Source organism: Acinonyx jubatus, chromosome B2 (assembly GCF_027475565.1).
Source record: "Acinonyx jubatus isolate Ajub_Pintada_27869175 chromosome B2, VMU_Ajub_asm_v1.0, whole genome shotgun sequence".
NCBI classification, from domain to species: Eukaryota; Metazoa; Chordata; class Mammalia; order Carnivora; family Felidae; genus Acinonyx; species Acinonyx jubatus.
This window is the reverse complement of record NC_069385.1, coordinates 40,592,190-40,611,838: the sequence shown is the minus strand read 5'-3', so window position 1 is coordinate 40,611,838 and position 19,649 is coordinate 40,592,190. Positions and strand designations below refer to the sequence as shown.

The window sequence follows — 19,649 nt, the reverse complement described above, 5'->3', positions numbered from 1 at the left end:
CAGTAGTGGGAAACTTGAATCCAGACTATCAAACTACAAAGTTAGAGCTAAATATTATGCACTGAGAGAATAGTGGATTATAAAGTAGATAGCATCTCAGATGCCTCCTCAGAATGATCAGTGAGCATGTTTGCATCACAACGTCCTATCAATGTTCTCCATAACTACCCATTCGCCACAACCTTCCAAATACTTCTGAATCAGAACCATCTGGCACACACTAAGAATTCAGTAACTATTTATTGAATAAATTAATAAATTTTCCAAATTTTGTGCTGACTACATCTTATTAGGAAAATTACCCTTTAACATTTACATTTAAGCCCAGTAATCATTATAACCACCTTCTGTGGTTAGTTATTGCCCAATTTTGCAATCCCAACCTGGCTAAGGTATCGAAGTCAAATGAAATTGTTGATATTTGACAGTTTTCCTGGGCAAAAAAAGTGTATATTTCAACCTAATATTTGCCTAGCATTTTTTTCCTGGAAGCTTAAACCTAACACTTTACTTTTTGTTATCAAGAAATTTTAGATGGTGAATTTCCAATGTTAATAATCTGAAACACGTAAATTTATACACTTATTTCAATGTTTAAAATAATCTCTAATGATCTATTCATTTTTAAATAGAATATATTCTATTTTAACTACAATAATATTCACTATCCATACTCTGTATTTTCTTTTGAACCTCTTTTCATAATTAGAACTCCTCTTCTATAAACACATTTATGTGAGATCTCAGAAATTAGTCTCATTATAGTTTAAGCATTCAAACATGAAATTTATTTTATGAGATGACACACAGAAATTTTGAAGAAATATAATTGAATATAACAAAAATGTTAACTTAAAAATTATTAATATTAATAGGGGCGCCTGGGTGGCTCAGTCGATTGAGCGTCCGACTTCAACTCAGGTCACGATCTCGCGGTCCGTGAGTTCGAGCCCCGCGTCGGGCTCTGGGCTGATGGCTCAGAGCCTGGAGCCTGCTTCCGATTCTGTGTCTCCCTCTCTCTCTGCCTTTTCCCCACTTGTGCTCTGTCTCTTTCTCAAAAATAAATAAACGTTTAAAAAAATTAAAAAAATTATTAATATAATAAAAAGTAAGCAGGGTTTTGTATGAATCCTCCCATTATTCATGGTATAGAATCTCAAAATATAATACTTTGAAATTCATCTAATGGACTAATTTATTGAGATTTATATGCTTTTTAAAAATTAATGAACTTCAATGATTTTTAGAGCAGATTAATGTTTGCAGCAAAATTGAATGAGAAGTACACAGGGCTCTGACATACCCCCACCCTTAACACACACAGCCTCCCCTATTATCAATATCTCTCATTAGCATGATACATTTGTTATAATTCAATAAACCAACACTGATACATCATTATCAACCAAAGTCCACAATTAACATTAATATTCACTATTCGTTTTGGTCATTCTATTGATTTTGACAAGTTATAGTGACATAAATCTACCATTATAGTATGATAAAGAATAGTTTCACTGCCCTAAAAATCACTATGCTCCACTGACTCATCCCTCTCTCTTCTGAAACCTCTAAAAACCAATGAACTTTCTACTATCTCCATAATTTTACCTTTTCTAGAATATCATGTAGTTGGAGTTATACAATAAGAAGACTTTTAAGATTGGCTTTTTTTTACCTAGAAGTAGAATTTAGGTTCTTCTACGTCTGTGACTTGATAGCTCATGCATTTTTAGCACTGTAAAAAATATTGTATGGATGTATCAGAGGTTAATTATATATACACCATGGAACAATATATCTGTTGGTTTCAAATTTTACCAACTATGAATAAAGCTGGTATAAATATTTGTTTGCATGTTCTGCATGAACATAAGTTCTTAAGTCATTTTGGCATACAATAAAAAGCATGATTGCTGGATCATATAGTAAGATTACATTTAGGTGTTTTTTTTTCTTTAATTTTTGTTTTTCAACGTTTATTTATTTTTGGGACAGAGAGAGACAGAGCATGAACAGGGGAGGGGTAGAGAGAGAGGGAGACACAGAATCGGAAACAGGCTCCAGGCTCTGAGCCATCAGCCCAGAGCCCGACGCGGGGCTCGAACTCACGGACCGCGAGATCGTGACCTGCCTGAAGTCGGATGCTTAACCGACTGCGCCACCCAGGCGCCCCTACATTTAGTTTTATAAGAAACCACCAAACTGATATCCAAAGTGGGTGTACTATTCTGTATTCCCTCTAACAATGAATAAGAATTCCTGTTGCTTCACATACTCCTCAACATTTGATGTTTTTAGTGTTTTGAATTTCAGCCATTCAAATAAGTATGTAGTGGCATCTCATTGTTTTAATTTCTAATTTCCTAATGTGTGACATCAAACATCTTTTCATATGCTTTTTGTTATCTGTATATCTTCTTTGGTAAACTAGCTGTTCAGATCGTTTGCCAATTTTTAAAAGGAGTTATTTTCCTATTGTTGAGTTTTAAGGGTTCTCAGTGTATTTTAGATAATAGTCCTTTATCAGATGTGTGGTTTACAAATATTTCCTCCCATTCTGTGTCTTGTCTTCAAATTTTCTTTTTTTCTTGACAGAATCTTCTGAAGAACAGTTTTTAATTTTGATGAAGTCCAACTTATGAATTTTTCATTCATGGATATTGCCTTTAATGTTGTACCTAAAAAGTCATTGCCAAAACCCAAAACCACCTAGATTTTCTTATGTTATCTTCTAGGAGATTCATAGTTTTACATTTAGGTCTATGATGTACTTTGAGATGATTTTTTGAGAAGGTTGTAGAATCTGTGTCTAGCTACTTGTTCTGCTTCCTTTTCTCTTCCCCCCCTCCCCTTCCCCTTCTCCTTCCCCTCCTTCTCCTTCTTCCCCTTCTCCTTCTCCTTCTCCTTCTCCTTCTCCTTCTCCTTCTCCTTCTCCTTCTTCTTCTGCTTGTGGATGTCTGATTGTTCTAGCACCACTTGTTGAGAAGGCTATACTCTCTCCATTGAACTGCTTTTGCTTTTTTTGTCAAAGATCAGTTGACTGTATTTTTGTGGGTCTATTGCTTGGACTCTCTCTTCCGTTCCACTGATCTATTTGTCTATTATTTCAGCAATAATAGCAATATTTCTGTGTTGTTTATTATAGCATTATAGCTACAGCTGAAGTAGTAGTGTCATTTCTCCAACTTTTTAATTCTATTGTCTTAGCTACTTTGGGTCTTTTGTTTTTCTGTATAAAATGTAAAATCAATTTGTTGATAGCCATAAATATCAGTTTGTCAATATCCACTGTAATTTTTATATGATTGTATTGAGTCTATAGATCAGTTTGGGAAGAACTGACATCTTATCAATTTTGAGTTTGCCTACCCATTAACTCTCAATTATTTCATTCTTTTATTTTTTCATTTGAGGTTTGTAGTTCTCCTCATGTAAATCTTACAAGTATCCTATTAGATCTATATCTAAATGTTTCCTTTGTTGTTGCTAAGGTAAATGGTGTTGCATTATTAATTTTGTTCACTCCAATTTTTCATTGCTGGCATATAAAAGAGCAATTTACTTTTGTATATTAACCTTGTATCCTGAAACCTTGCTATAATTACTGATTAGTTCCAGGAAGCTTTTCTTGATTCTTTGGATTTTTTTTATACAGATAATCACATCATATGTTAACAGTTTTATTTCCTCTTTCCCAGGTGGTAGAGTTTTATTCCTTTTCTTGTCTTATTTAATTAACTAGTATTTTTAGTACAATGTTGAATAGATGTGGTTAGACGTGATATCCTTGCCATTTTTCTCATCTTGGTGGTAAAGCCTTTAGCTGCTCATAGTTAACCCTGATGTTAGCTGTGGGTTTTCTGTAGACATTCTTTATCAAGTTAAGGAAGTTCTGTTGTATTTCTATCTTGCTGAGGGTTTTTTTTTTTTTATCATGAATGGGTGCTAGATTTTGTCAAGTGATTTTCTGTACTATTGATAGATCATGTGTTTCTTCTTTAGCTTGTTGATGTGATGAATTATATTAATTGGTTTTTCAAATGTTGAACTAGGTTTGCATACTGGAATAAGTCCCGCTTGGTCATGGTGTAAATTTTTTTATTTGCTGTTTTATTTTATTTGCTTATACTTTAGATTTCCATTATATATATATTTTTTAAGAAATCTCTAATCTAACATTACTTTAAACTTAGAGATATATATACACATGGAAAAGAAAATTGAGGTTCAAGACTCCCAAAGGGGATTTAATTGAGGTAAAACAAAAGCTAATGCCATTTCAACAAACTAGAAATTCTATTTCATACAGTGCTAATCAATGTGACAAAGTGATCCCTCTACCCAAACAAGGACCTTTGTCTATTTAGATTCCTTCACTTGGGACTTCACTTAAAAGGAGGATACATTTTTTGTATTTTATAAAGATTAACTCAATCTATTTAGTAGACATTTATTCAGTGCCTCTTTTGTGTTGGGAGCTGGGAAAGCACAAATGATTGCACTGAGTTCATTTAATGCCAGAATGCATCAATATGGATGATACAGACACATACACAGGGCACTGGGCCCATAGCATATGGATTAACTCTAGCTGATGGAATGAGAAAAGATATCACAGAAGCACTGCCATTTGCAGTGGATTCTGAAACTGGATAAAGGGTTTGTCATCAAAGAATTGGAAAGCTATCTCCAACATAAGCAAACCATGGAGGGTGAAAGTTCATGTGGCGGGATCTCTGGATATACAAAGTAGGGAAAAAGCAGTGAGGAAAAGCTTGAAAGTCACACTGAGAATTGGTGACGAAGGGATCTACAGTATCCTACTAATGAATTTAAATTTATAGTCTTCCAATGATGAAGAGTCTTTAAAGATGCTAAATGCAAACATTCTTTCTGGTATCATGTCAATGTAATTAATCAAGTTTTGTTCATTATACATACTAAACTAACAATACATAGAAAGTCATTGCAATTTTGTTTGGAAATAGTCCAAAACTGAAACCACCCACAGTTATGTTCTCCACATTGTCCTATCTCCAGAGACAATATCTTCTGTTTCATTTTTTATAGTTTCTTTTGTGTGTGTGTGTTTCAAAGGCATAATTTCTACATCTTGTGTGCCATTGTTACTGATACCTTTGGTTAAATCACATTTAGAGAATCTTCACGTCCATAAATTAAATATCCAATAGCATGCTTTGCTCCAGAGATGTATTTTTTGATTTTTAAGTATTATTTAGGTGTATATTTTGAAATGTAAACAGAATAAAAACTTAAAATAATATAATTCTTTTTAGTAGATTTATATAACATTTTTATTTTATTTTTTTAATGTTTTTATTTATTTTTGATACAGAGAGAGACAAGCATGAGCAGAGGAGGAGCAGAGAGAGAGGGAGACACAGAATCCGAGGCAGGCTCCAGGCTCTGGGCTGTCAGCACAGAGCCTGATGCGGGGCTTGAATTCAGGAACTGCGAGATCATGACCTGAGCGGAAGTCAGACGCCCTACCGACTGAGCCACCCAGGCACCCCTATAAAACATTTTTAAACATTATAATTTTAGAATCTGAATCTGACTTCCTTGCATATACTTTTGTACAGATTGTACTTGCAATCAGAAAATAAGTCTATGCTCCAGCATTTGGAGCAAAGAGGAAATATCTCAAGCATAAGAGATATTTTTTACAGATGAGAAATAGACAATATTATGACTGGAAGTTCCTCTAGAGATTGCTTAGTGAAATAATCTTGGCTTAGAAAAAAGGCTAGATAAGGCAGGTGACTAACCTAATGTCACTGGATAAATTACAGGAAAGGTAGACTAAGCTATACATGTTATTTTGAGATACCTCTGTACTGCACTGTTCAAGGAGGCTGACATTTTTAACCACCATTGGCTTTCTTCAGTTTTTTTTCCCCCAAGGGCCACAATACAAGTGCTAACTCCAAGTTAAGAATTATTCACAATGACTTTTATTATTTATTTATTTATTTATTTATTTATTATCAAGATTTTAAGGACAATATAGATGTTTTGTATGGGTAATCTGATTAGTATCTTTTTTTTCCCCCTGGTATAAGAATCAAGTAAAAAAAACCTCAAACTTTGCAAGTTATAATAATGAAAAATTTTCTTAACATATTTTGCCATTTTAGAATTCCAAAGAAGATCTGAATTAAATTTTCATTTTTTTAAAAGAATTACTTTTTAATCAGTTTATACTACATCATCATTCTATGAAAAATTGGGGTGGTAATAACCAATAAGGCACAGGTAAATTTTATATAGACTGTTCATAAAATTTTCATGTTCATTCTTGAAGTTATTTCACCTAAAATGTATAATTTCATTTACAACAAGGAGAAAGTAAGAATGCATTTTTATGTGGGGCTATTTCATATGATTTTGCAATTTGATTTTTAGAGAATGGAGCTTAACAGGATGTAGCATAACAATTGGTTTTTACACAATTTTATTCAAGGTAGTGTATGCCAATTTTTTTTTATAAATAGGTCTTTAATAGAAAATTGATTTATAAATGAAGGAAAAGTCAGTAAAAAGAACAAAAAGTCGCAGGAAACAACACTTGTTCTAACCAGTAAACTTTGCTACATAGTTTATAATCTACTTTCTACTAAAGATTTCTAAGGGAAAAAAAAAGATCCAACCCATATATGGCCTCAGGATAATAACAAGAGTGGAAGGAAATATTAATAGAAAAATAAGACATAATTAGCAGCTTGATATACTTGAGCTTGTAAGGAGGCATTTTCATGATGTGTTGTATGGTAAATATTATGATGCATTTCCACATTCCTTTATACAATCTAGCCTAGGGTATCAAAGAAACAAACAAAGTTGATTTTTCTCACTGGTGAACAAAATATTAAATTCCAAATATCTATGTTAAATAATTAAAAAATATTTTTACATGCCAAATCTGGGTGATGGTTATTGAAATTATATATTAGGAAAAATAAGATCTATAAGTGAATTTCACTATGAGGAGAATAAAAATGGCATATTACAGATTTAAGGATGACTTAAGGAACTATCAACCTAATATTAAGACGTAGATAATAAGAATGCATATTTTCACTGTTTTAAAATTATAAAATTATATTAAGTATTGACAAAAGACATCTGAAGTTCATTACCATTAAATTCACAGATCATATGACAACTTTCTTCATATTTACAATTAGATTTGACGGGGCTTTAAGAAATGGTTCAAAATTTCATTCTATTATTTTTACATGAAGCTTCGTTTGAAGGTAAATCAAGAGAAGGTTTGAGACTTATGAGTGAAGCAAGAGCACACATTTGATGTAAAAATGTTACTTTTAGGAAACTAAAAGATTGGTAATATTTGCATTAAGAAACTACTTTGATAAATCATGGTAAGAGTAAAATGCAGGCATAGTAGGAACGACACATTGCTTTAGGGTATGTTGTCTGTTCTGATAATTTCCAGTAATTAAGTTCATCTATATACCAGTATCTCTGACCTGCAGTTAATAAGGTTACTTGGTGTTAAGATTGGTGACCCCAGTATGAAGTGTAAAGGGAGGTTCCTAGGGCAATCTTGAAGTGTTAGTGTGCCTCTTCATAAAATGCTCAGAATCTCTAAAAAAATTGGTCACAGAGGCTAGATAGGCAGATGAATAATTCATTTTCATGATAATGAAAGGCAGAATACCTGCATGGAAACAGAAATTGGACATTACCATGATTTCCCTGTGTGACCTGTACTTGCCTCTAGTATATCCTGCATAAAGTAAGAGTGATCAAGTCACACATTAGCTTTTTAGAGAAAATGGATCATTAATAAGAAAGAAGCTTTTACTTTGAGAGAAAAAGGTACAGCACAATGTGTCTCATAGCATCACCTCCAAATCTTGTCAACAGCATTGACATACATTTTTCCTTTATTGGGCTGGAATTCTCTTTGGCACTGAATGGCATTCCTACTAATACATGTGTGAATCACATGAACCAAATGTTTCATGGCAGAATGTGGCACCCTGCAGGAGATCAATGTAACAATAAAAATTTCTTCTGAATAGATGTTGTTCTGCTGTGATGAGTAGGATTTAGATTTGTCTGTTTATTAAAAGGAATTTCCTATACATAAGATAAAATAATTGTAAGAACATTCTAAAAGTATTAAATAAAATAAGAGTAAGAAGTGAAATGTGGGGGTGCCTGGGTGGCTCAGTCAGTTAAGCATCCGATTCTTGGTTTTGGCTCCGGTCTTGACCTCACAGTCGGTGGGGTCAAGCCCTACATAGAGCTCTGTGCTGACAGCACAGAGCCTGCTTGGGATTCTCTTTCTCCCTCTCTCTGCCCCTCCCCTAGGCATGCTCTCTCTCTCTGAAAAATAAATAAACGTAAAAAAAAAAAAAGTGATATGTGCTATGTGGGCAAGAGGGACAGTGGAGAATTGCTAAAGATTCTCTCAAAAATATATAAAAACACAAATATGCAGAGTATACTCATTTTCACATGCTGTATAAGCTCCACATGTAAACCATCTTCTCTCTGTAGCCCACTTCATGTTCCTCACACCCATTCCCCAGCGCCTAGTCTGTTGTGGGCGCTCAATAAATATTAAACAATCAAAGCACAAACTGTTGTCAAAAAGTTTGGAATTCACAGGAATCAATAGTATTGTTATCATTTAACATTTATTGAGGGTCAACAGCATGACTTAGTCCACATGTGCAAATAGGGTATTTTATAATCACACATTAAGCAAATAGTAAATACAACTTGTATTAACTAAACTTTCAATTTTACTCCATTGATCTTAAACATAATACTAATCTTTTAAAAATAATGTTAACACACCAAAATATAAACATTACTTATTTAAATAAATAGTTTTCTGTCAGGAAATCATTACTCTTATTGTTAACATTCACTTGAAAATATGGGATAAATCTACAACAAGTACACATCACATATTCTAGGTAGACCAGTGCATGTACAAAGAACAGAAGAATCTGAAAAGATGAGTGAAGACAATGACAAAAACACAAAGCATGTATTAGCATTTGGGTTTCACCTGCTGTTACGACAACTTAAAACACTAATACAATTATGTAGGGCACCATTGCTTACAAAATAGAATCAAAGGCAAAGAAAGACAGAAATTCTACGGGTGAACACAAATTAGCATGTTTGTGAATTCAGAAACATTTCTCAATTTAAGGCAAGGCAGAATTTTTTTATTATAGGAAAGGAACTGCATTGGATACATTTATGAACCACATGTTCCAGTTTTATCCTGAATAAAATGATTACTAATTGTGTTAAGATTTATTCTTGTGGTAAATAGGCACGTAAATTCTATTTAATCTTTTTTTGTGAATATTTTCCTGTCATGTTTCTATTTAATGATTTTGAAGTGATTTTTAATTGTTAAGAGAATGGAAAACTGTACTTAATACGTCTGTAGTGAAACTTCCAGTTTATTTTTAGGATACTGAAGGATCCATAAGTATTCAAGTTTATAGTGTGGTTTTCCTTAGCATTTGAATCTCCAAGTCTTATAACTGTAAGTCCTTCTAGACTAGCCTTCCCTTAAAGAAGAAATAGACTCTATATTCTGTTGTAAGGAAACACCACTTAAAAACTTTGTTGAATAGAAAATTTTACACTTGGAAGCAGTAAGAGATCATCTAATTCAGCTCCACAGTTGTAAAAATAAGAAAGGAAATGATAGGTAGGCCTAATGTTTCTATATTTAGAATCATTTATTGTATTAATTGGGCAACTGTTTAACTTTCTCTTTCATTGTAAGTTTTTAAAGAAATTCACAATAGTTGCAATTACTACAATTTAATTTTTCAATATGTTTATCCATATGATAACTGTTCACTGCAGGCAATTTTGTTTACGTAACAACACCATCAGCAAAGATCATAACAACATGATGTCGTTAATGAATAACACATATTTAATTATTATTTTTTCTCTACTAGTTCCACTTTAAAACTGAAGAATTTAATCATTTATGTCCTGGTTTCTAAAATATGACAAACTTCACTAATTGATATCATATTTTGATGAACTGAAATATTCTTTTAATTGCACACTATTTAGAGGCCATGTTCATTGAAATCTGGATCGCCTAATAGTCCTTTCTTCAAAAATCTCTTGGTTTTCATTCAACCCACAGATATCATTGAACACCTACTGTATTCCAGCACTGTTACAGACTTCTAGAACAGACTCTTAAAGAAGACTTTAAGTGAAGTCATGCATATGTGTGAATGAATGAAAGAAAAGGAAAAATGATTTGCAAGTGATTGAATTTATTACTATTTCCTTTACCTTCTCACTGTTGGATTTAAGTCACTTTGAAGGAAGACAATTAAAAATAGAGAGATGCTGTGACTCCAATCTAGAGTTCAGATCTTCAAAGTTAATTGTATTTTTTTTAAATTAATTGTCTTGACTGATGTCCTTCCATGCCCCAGGAAGTAGCAAGCCACTGGATGCTTCCTTAGAGTGACTGTTTTGCTTATCTGTCTAGTAACAAACAAATATTACTAAAATTTTTCTTCTGAATGAAAGCAAGATTGAAAAGAAATGTAAATGGGATATAGGAAGCAGGTCAATTTCAAAAATGAATACCAAGGAGCAAAATGTTCACTAATTATAAGAAGTTAAATATCAACAAATGAATAAGTTAAGCTTAATGAAACATGATGTACTTTCTCTAGATGTAATATAGATATCTGAGGATGAATTCTCATATGGTATCACACAGCATCTAGCAAATGTTGTAAGGTTTTATCTTTGGCATTCCTTAGCTCTCACTACAAGGATAGCAACATTTATTGTATTAAACATTTGTATCTCTTGATACTTCTAGGTAACTGATTTCTAAACAAGGAGGAATAATTAATGGTGGTGGTTGTGTGTGTGTGTGTGTGTGTGTGTGTGTGTGTGTGTGTGTGTACATCTTTAAAGGTACACCTTTAAAGTAGAGAAATTATTTATAAAGTGTTTCCTTATACTCAAAATTCCAGTCCAGCCATTTTAAGATCTTCACAAAAAGAATAACTAAAAAAACACATGGTTCATCATGAGTTAGAGATAAAATAGAGTTACATTTTTGGACTTTTGCAGAAGTTAGATTAACTAAATTTCTACTTCTTACGTGATATGATGTCTAGTTTACTACATTATGTTAAAATAAAATTCATTCCACCTTTCACTCTATGAATTTCCCATAATGTGAAGTTTAGCTTAATCAATGTGTCCTGAGTACAATTATAATTCAGACTAAGTACAGAGGTTCAATATACACAATTTTATATAGATCACCAAGTGTATTTTAAATCTAGTAAGAGTTTGTAAATAATATTTTTTCCAAGTGCAAGTTTACAAGTACAAGCTTAAATGAATAAAAATGACTTTAAAAACTACTTAATCATACTTCAATGCCTTATATACTAGTTTTAGATTATTTATGCTTCTAAAGATAACTAAAAACTGCAGAAGTACAAAATAGATTTAAAGCCTCATCTTATGAATAAATTTTAGAATACTCTGATGAAATCTGTAGAATATCATTGACTTAATTTTACATAAACATTTGATTTTTTAAATCACAAAATATATTTTTCATATCAATGATTAGTCATAGACATATCATCTCAAAAATATGCAATTTACCCAAATATTCTATTTCTTATGGTATTTATAGTTGAACTGTATGAAGCTATTGCTTTACGATATTTAAATTGAAATGATTTACTAAGTCAATATAAAAAGAGCCATTGAAAGAACCTCATTTTTTATACAAGCTAAAAGCCTAAGATTTTATATGATAAAAGGTATCTTTCATAAAAAAAACGAATTATAAAATTATCTGAAGAAGTAAGTTCACATTTCTAAGAACCAATTCGAGTCTCCTACCTACCTGAGGAAACATTATAGAATTAATGAAACTGACACCAACATGCAGGTAAGAAAAATAAACAATCTGTGTTTAAATCACTTATTTTTTAGGTACAAGTACTAGTGTTGGGCATTTTACACTGTTGTCAGTCTTCTCTTAATATGCTTTGGCTTTAAAAGCAAAGCTACAAATGCCAAAGATGAGCAATGAACACCTTTATACTAGAAGAAAAAAAAACTATGAAACAGTTAAATTGACACGGTTTGATAGTTTATCTCACCTGTAGTAAAGTTGATTTGATAAGGAAATATGCTCATGTAAGGACTGTGCAATTATCTAGGAATTTATCATTTTTCATATCTTTTCCCATGTTTTCTTGTTTGAGCTCTACATCTTGTTGAATAGGCAGGTCAGATAGAAGTCATTCTGTTTTTGTTTTTGTTTTTTCCCCCAGAAGAAATTTAGGCTCAGGGCCTTCCTTGCCTAAGTGAACGAGTTAAAACTGGATGTCGTACCATTCCTCTACTTTCTTTGTCAGAGATGGAAATATCCACATCAAATGAAGTTGATAGAAACATTCTGTTGAATTCTAAAATTTCAGGAAGTCTCCAGAAGCCAAAACTCATTTGAAAACTTTTCAATATAATTGTAATCTGATTTTGTTTTGAAAAGCCCAAGGAAATAAATATTTGACCAATCATTTAACTTAGTTGAATTCGTAACTTTAACTTACTTCTCTGAAATGTGAGAAATTAAAGGATTTTCTTGATCTGTTCATATCAAAAATGCTACATTTTTGATAATAGGAACTTAATTACTCCCAAATTTCAGAGGAAAAATTATGTTGATTTCACTCTTGACAAAAGTATTACTAGTTCTGTTTTATTACAATAACTAGTATATATTATGATAGATGAAAAAACAAACGGTGGGGGAATCATAAATAAAATTATTAGCACGCTAAGCTCTAACAGAAGGCCCAACATCACTTTAAATGTTTTCACTCTACTCTTGCATTTCTATCAAGCAAATTTTGGAGTGATATATGTACTATATAGCTGCATAAATAAAAATAAAATGCATTACTTATAACATTATGATTTTTAATATTAAAATTTCAGACCTCTTGGGAGAATCACTTGCTGAAGTCACAATATAAGCTCAAATAATTTACTTTTGGTGTTTTTCCCCTTTAAGTGTTACATACTATTTTGTAAGCATTAGATGTTGTTTTTGCATCAATTGAATTGTGCCATCTTTATTCTTTAAACTATGATCAGTAAGGTGGTGGTAAAAGCACAAAGCAAACAGAAAAATATCTACCAGTTACCCCAGATCATTTCCTTGTTCCCAATCATCTTCAGCATTTCCCCTGATATAATTAAGAAGTCTGTGGAGTTTTCCTGCTCTGAACTTATACTCAAAGTTTAGTTATACAAAAGAACAAAAACCCAGATTGCTGCCTCACATCCTCCCTGAAACAGAAAAGCATGCAAGGACAGTGATAGAGAGCAATAGATAGAACGGTTATTGTCTTCCTCCTGTCTGAATCCAGTGCTTTCCTCCTCATGTTGTTGTCTTTCTAAAGAAGATAATGTCAACCTCCTTCATTTTTTTTTACCTTGCTCCACTGTCTTGGTTGTTTTCTCTTCCTTCTTTCCAGGTACAGCTGCAAGGCAGAGATAAGGTTTAAATAAAAGTTCAAGATGGAAATGCTGCTTCTGCTCAAAAATGCATTTTGTAACTCATTCGTTGCCAGCTCTTTCTTCTAAACAAGCTATTTTAGAGTTTTTCAACTTTTCTCATTTCTCTATAAACCAATTGAAACCGATTTCAAATTGAATGTTAAAAAATTAGAGAAAAAAGAAATAATTTCTTGGCTTCTGACTAGTTTTTCCATGCCCCTTTCTACTTTCTCCTTTTATACTCTACTTTGATAAACAAGCTCTACAAGGAATTCTACTTGACAGGACTATGATTAATTGATTTACAATCCAGGTTATTGCTGGAGTCATTCAGAGTCTTGAAAACGTCACCTAGATGCTGTTTTAAATTCAAGCTTAACTTAACTTAATCAACTGAAAGGACAGTGTAGTCATGCTTGAGATTCATTTAAATGTTAAATAAAGTCATCCAAAATCACAGGTAACCAAAAGAGAAATAAGATGCTGTTTATCCTGAACTATGCTTTCTTTAAGATTTATTGCTTTCAGTGGACTACTCACTGTCTACCTATTTATACATCAAAACACTAGAAATTATTCACTCCAAATCAGTATACCCCACTGAAATAATTGATTCAAGTAAGGATCTGCAGAGGATACTAGCAGCTGTTTGATGAAGGTGAGTGAGGGGACTGAATATTGCCATCACACCCAAGTATCGCCCCACAGAGCTGCACGGAGGAAAATGCAACTTTGAAATGAAGCAATGTGGTTGTCACCAACACAACCACTGATGAAACTTAGAACCATTCATTCATAATGGGATATCCGGACATTCTGACTTCTTAGTGATATGCAGCGTCGTGCACTCTGAAGTGTTCTTGCCAAAGCATCCAACTAGTCAACTGGAATCCAGTTAAGCCAAAGATTTAGCTTTCAGTTTAATTAAATACAGTATATAAAAATATATATTGAATAATATTCTGAAGAAATAATCAAAGCAATCAAAAATGTCTACAATGTAACTGGCCATGATCTTTTCAACAAAAATGTCATGAACCAGAGAAGGGGGGTAACATAACTTTTTTTTACAGAAACTTGCTAAATTTACTCATTAGTCATAATAGTTTAGTTGTAGACCTTTTTGATTGTTTCAAGTAGATAATAATTTCATCAGTAAGTAATGAGTTTTATTCATTACTTTTCTATTCTTGTACATATTATTTCGTTTTCTCACCTTATTTCACTGGCTAAAATATCTATACAATATGTAATAGAAGTGGTAATAACAGACATCCTTGTGTTGTTCTAATTCTCAGTTGGAAATCTTTCCATTTTTCTCCATTGAGTATGATATTTGCCAATGGTTTGTAGATATCTTATCAGATTAAGGAAGTTTCTTTCTACTCTAGGGACGAATTATATCAAATGCATTTACTATGATGAATGTAATTTCCCTTTATTCTATTAATCTGGTTAATTACATTCATTTTTTTTTTAAAGATTGTATTCCCAAAACAAAACCAACCTTAAGACATTTTATCCTTCATGCATATTTTCAGACTTGATCTGCTAATATTTTGTTTAGGCCTATGCTTCTATGTTCACAAAGAAGGTAGCTTGCATGTTTCTTTTTTAGTTCTTGTCAGGTTTTAGCACCAAGGTTATTCTAGCTCCATAAAATAAGTGAATGTTTTCTCTTTTTAGATTCCTGGAAGGTTTAGTGTAAGATTAGTGTCAATTTTTCCTTAAATTCTTGAAAGAATTCACCAGTGAAGCTATCTGACTAGAAATTTCTTTGGGGAAGAATGATTAATTATGGATTCAAAATATGAATCCGTATTTATGTATTTGAATTATGGATTCAAATATGGATTATGGATTCAAAATATGAGTCCATTTATTGGAAAATGTTCTTATTTTTAATTTTCTGTAGGATCTGTAATGATGCCTATTTTTAATTTTCTGATATTGATGTTTGGTGCTTTCTCTTTTTTTCCTAAATAAGTTTTCATAACAGTCTATCAGCTTTTTTAGGTTTTATGGAGACTCTAACTTTGACTGTTTTGCTTTCCCTATTGTACAACTTAATTTACTACTTCATTAGCCTTTATTATTACATTTTTTAATTTCTTTTCCTTCAGCTTTCTTTGGGTTTAATTTTCTGTATTAAAAAATTATTGGCTTTCTGGATATTCAATTTTCAGATTTTTTACTTTTCTAATGAGTATTGTTAAAGTGTGTAAGTTTTACCCTAACACTGTTTAACTGCATCCCAAGTTTCAATGTAATGCTTTTGTCATACATTAGATCAACATATATCCAAAATTTACTGTCATTTTTTTTCTTTGATACATGGGATATTTAGAAACGTATTGCTTGCATTTATTACAGTATCTAGCATTGTTCCTAATATAACAAGTGATTAATATATTTTTGCTTAGCAATTAAATGTGCTAATTGACAAACAATATGTCTTAATACGAAATGTTTTGCATTGAGAGGGAAAATCGGTAAGCTTTGCTATTGGTGGTTTTCTAGGAATAGGACTGATTTTAGGTGTAGCCAATAAGATGTGAAGAAAGAGGAGCATAAAATCCTTAGGTATGCATAGAGGAAAGTGAACAAATTAATCTGAAGCAGAGGTTTCCCCAAAGTAGATATGGAATAATCCAAAAATAGAAGATAGGGCCAATTATAGAAGGCCTTGAATTCCAAACTAGAGTCAGAATTTACTTTATTTACATAAAGGAGCTAGTAAAATGTGTGGTACATTAGTGGAAATGAAACACTGATAATTTTTAATTATAATAAAGCCCATGGGTATATAGTCTTATTCATAATTATTTTGTTCAGAAGACCCATTATAAATATTGTATAGCAAATATGTAGTTTTCAGCTTATTTTATTTTAATCCTTTGAAAAGTAAATATCTCTAAGTAAACAATTTGTGATTTACACAAAAAGAACAAGTTTTCTTTCCAATGATGGGTTCTACATTCATATTAAATAAAGGAGGATAGTCCCCTTTATAGCAGTTTTTTGTTACTCAGAAAAGGTCACTGAAAATATTGATTATCTGTACAGAAAATAACACATTTTGCATGAAATGATGATCCTTTCACTTCTACTTCTGATGTAAAATTCATCAAGCCTAATCCTATGGAGAGTAAACTTTAGAAATAAATAGCTCATCTAAGTAAGTGATTTTCTAACTTCCTGGAATCAAAAGAAGAGCTTAATCTTTTTCTGTGCTACAGGGTACCTGAAATCTCCTTTGGTCCTGAGAGAAATTCTCTTTGCTCTACATTTGGAAGGGTTTACTTTAGGGTGAAAAGATTTATATCGCACTTCTTCAGAAATCCCAACTAATATAAAGGAAACAAAGCAACTAACACTCTTAGAAAGTAATGCCTGAATTAGGAATAGTCCTGAGCTAAACTATGAGATGGAGAAGTTACTTTCCTGTAGCTGCAGGCTTTTACTTCATTATTCTCCCCTTCAATTTCCTTCAGGGATCCACTTCTCCAGTACAATTTAATCTCTCCTTTCTTGACCTTAATCACTCTTAAGGCTCTGATGTGTTCCCATTAGCAGTAAGGGCTTGTACATAGGCAATGAAGCTTACTTGGAGATGGGATATATTAGAATCCTGGTAAAAAAGTGAGGAGTGGTGGAAAAGTATTTATAGTTTGAAAAGTCCCCCACATGACATTTATACATTACTTCAGGGATGTAGACCTACAGACTTAGCATGATAAACTATTATTTTCAAGGATATAAGAATGCAATGTTATCTGCCCAAGGGTTGATCAAATTTTAAAGGTAGTGCATAGAGATGTCACTGACTGAAACAACGGAACAAATCATTAATTGTGGAATAAAAAGTCTTACATCTTGGGTACAAAGGTCCTTGGATATATGTTATAGTGGAGAGACAGGAAAGAGAGGCTTCTCATCAATTCTCAAATGATGCTAACTAATTAATGTATTCACAAGACCATCCTTTCCTTCTACCATGTTTCCTGAATTTTATATCATATTCCTGAATTTGGAATTATGAGCAATATGGTATTTGTTGTAGCATTCAAAGCAGGGAATACCTGAAAATGAAGTTGAGAAGGAATATAAGGGTCAGATCTTGAGGGATTTATGTCATTTTAACAAGGTTGGACTTTATTTCATGGTCAACTTGGAAAAAGACAGTTTTAAATTGAATGACTTGTTCAGTTTTATAACTTTAATAACTTACTATGACTATGGGGAAATTCTGGTAAAATGAATATTAGTGAAATAAAAATAAAGAGCCTAAGGGCAGTAGTGAGTTCATTACAGTGGTTCAAGCAAAAGATAGTGAAGGCGTAAATAAGATGAAAGTCACAGTTATGAATAGGAGGAAATACGTTCAAGAAATATTAAGGAGATAAAATCAGCAGCACTTGGAGATTAATCAGATGAAGTAAAGAAAGATAAAAAATCACCCCCTGTTTTCCAGTGAAGTGAAGAGAGATTGTATTTTCACCAATGATAATGAAAAGCAAGTTGGGAAGGAGATACGAGGAATTTAGTTTAAAACAGGTTATCTTTGAAGGTGTTTGTTGGACATTTGAACATATAAGTTTGAAATTTGAGGGAAAAAACCTTTTCACAGAGAAGTCCTGAAGTGGCAACATACAACTGGGAATCTTCAGGATATAGGGCAGAATTTCAATCTTGAAAGTGGACATATCTCACAAAGAGACAATATAAAATGAAAAGTTCAGAGGATTAATAATGGAATCTGGGAACATCAATAATTGAAGGGTCAGCAAAGAAAAAAGAAACACAAGTCACAAATAAAGGTCAGAGGATATGGGGGAGAACCAGGAGGCTATGTTCTCATGATAAGCCAACAAAAGAGAAGCTTAGAGAAGAGATAAAATGGTAAATAAAACTGAGAAGCCTATTATGTGAGTGCCGAATGGCTCCTTTGGTTTAGCAATGATAAAATCATCAGCATTATCCAGAACATCAGTGGCACAGTAGAGACAGAAGCCTCATCCTTGCGGGAGCTCAGAAGGGGTGCTAGCATTCCAGTGTCTAGAAGACTGGATAAAATGTGGAGGAGACAAAATGGCAGAGAGGGAAATATTAACCAAGAAAGGAGTTTTGAAATTGAGAATACTATTTCCAAAACAAAATCAATAATGGGAAAGATTATGATACCACAAAAATGCATGGGTGACTGATTAAAGGGGACACAACTGGAGAAGCTAGTCTTGACAAGAACAATAAACACTTTACCTCTGAGATTAAAGGGGAGATGGCTCTAAATTAAACAAGAACACCAAGCTACTAACCTATTTCTCCTTTTATTCCAAGCCATTTTCTTCAGCATGATTGCCTGTATGTTTCATTACCTCTTCCCTCAATTTGTCCTTCTTTAGCTTTCAAGTGTGCCATTCCCCTAAAAATGTGTTTATTTTATTTTATTCTATTTTATTATTATTTTCTATTTCAAGAGAGAAAGCACACATGAGTGGGTGAGAGGGGTAGAGGGAAGGGGAGACAGACAGAGAGAGATAGAGAACCTTAGGCAGGCTCCACTCTCAGGATGGAGTCCAACACAGGGCTCAATCCCACAGCCTTGGGATCATGATCTGAGCCAAAATCAAGAGTCAGATGCTCAACTGACTGAACCACCCAGGTGCCCCAAAAATTCTATTTTAAAAATCAATAAGTATCTGCTTGGCAATGACTTGGTGACCTCCACCTTGTCACCAAAATGGTTTATTCTCCTGTGGTGACTATGACATTATACATAATTACATCTATTTTTCTTTAACCTCATCTTTCTAGTCACTTTTTTCTGTCCTTTTTTTTTCTTTGGCTTTCCTTGCCCTCCTTCCTCCAAATGTCAATGTTCACTAACACTCCACACCAGCCCTGTTCTCACTCTAGGCCGTCTCTTCCTGACAAGCTCATGGACTCTTAACTGTCTCCACCAGTAATCCCATGCAGAAGACACCCACCTCTATATCTACAGTCTTGCAATTGTCTGAAATTCTAGTTTTATATTTGGAACC

General features: G+C 32.8%; 1 protein-coding gene across 20 annotated transcripts in view; it reads right to left on the bottom strand.

Annotated features, from left to right (window-relative positions):
* TRDN (triadin) overlaps positions 1 to 19,649 on the bottom strand; it is a 385,182-nt gene that overhangs the window by 104,860 nt on the left and 260,673 nt on the right. For all 20 annotated transcript variants that reach the window (XM_053222303.1, XM_053222304.1, XM_053222295.1 and 17 more), the window contains one exon: positions 13,542 to 13,589. In XM_053222303.1, the coding sequence (XP_053078278.1) occupies positions 13,542 to 13,589 (48 nt within the window). The remainder of the gene's footprint in view (positions 1 to 13,541; positions 13,590 to 19,649) is intronic.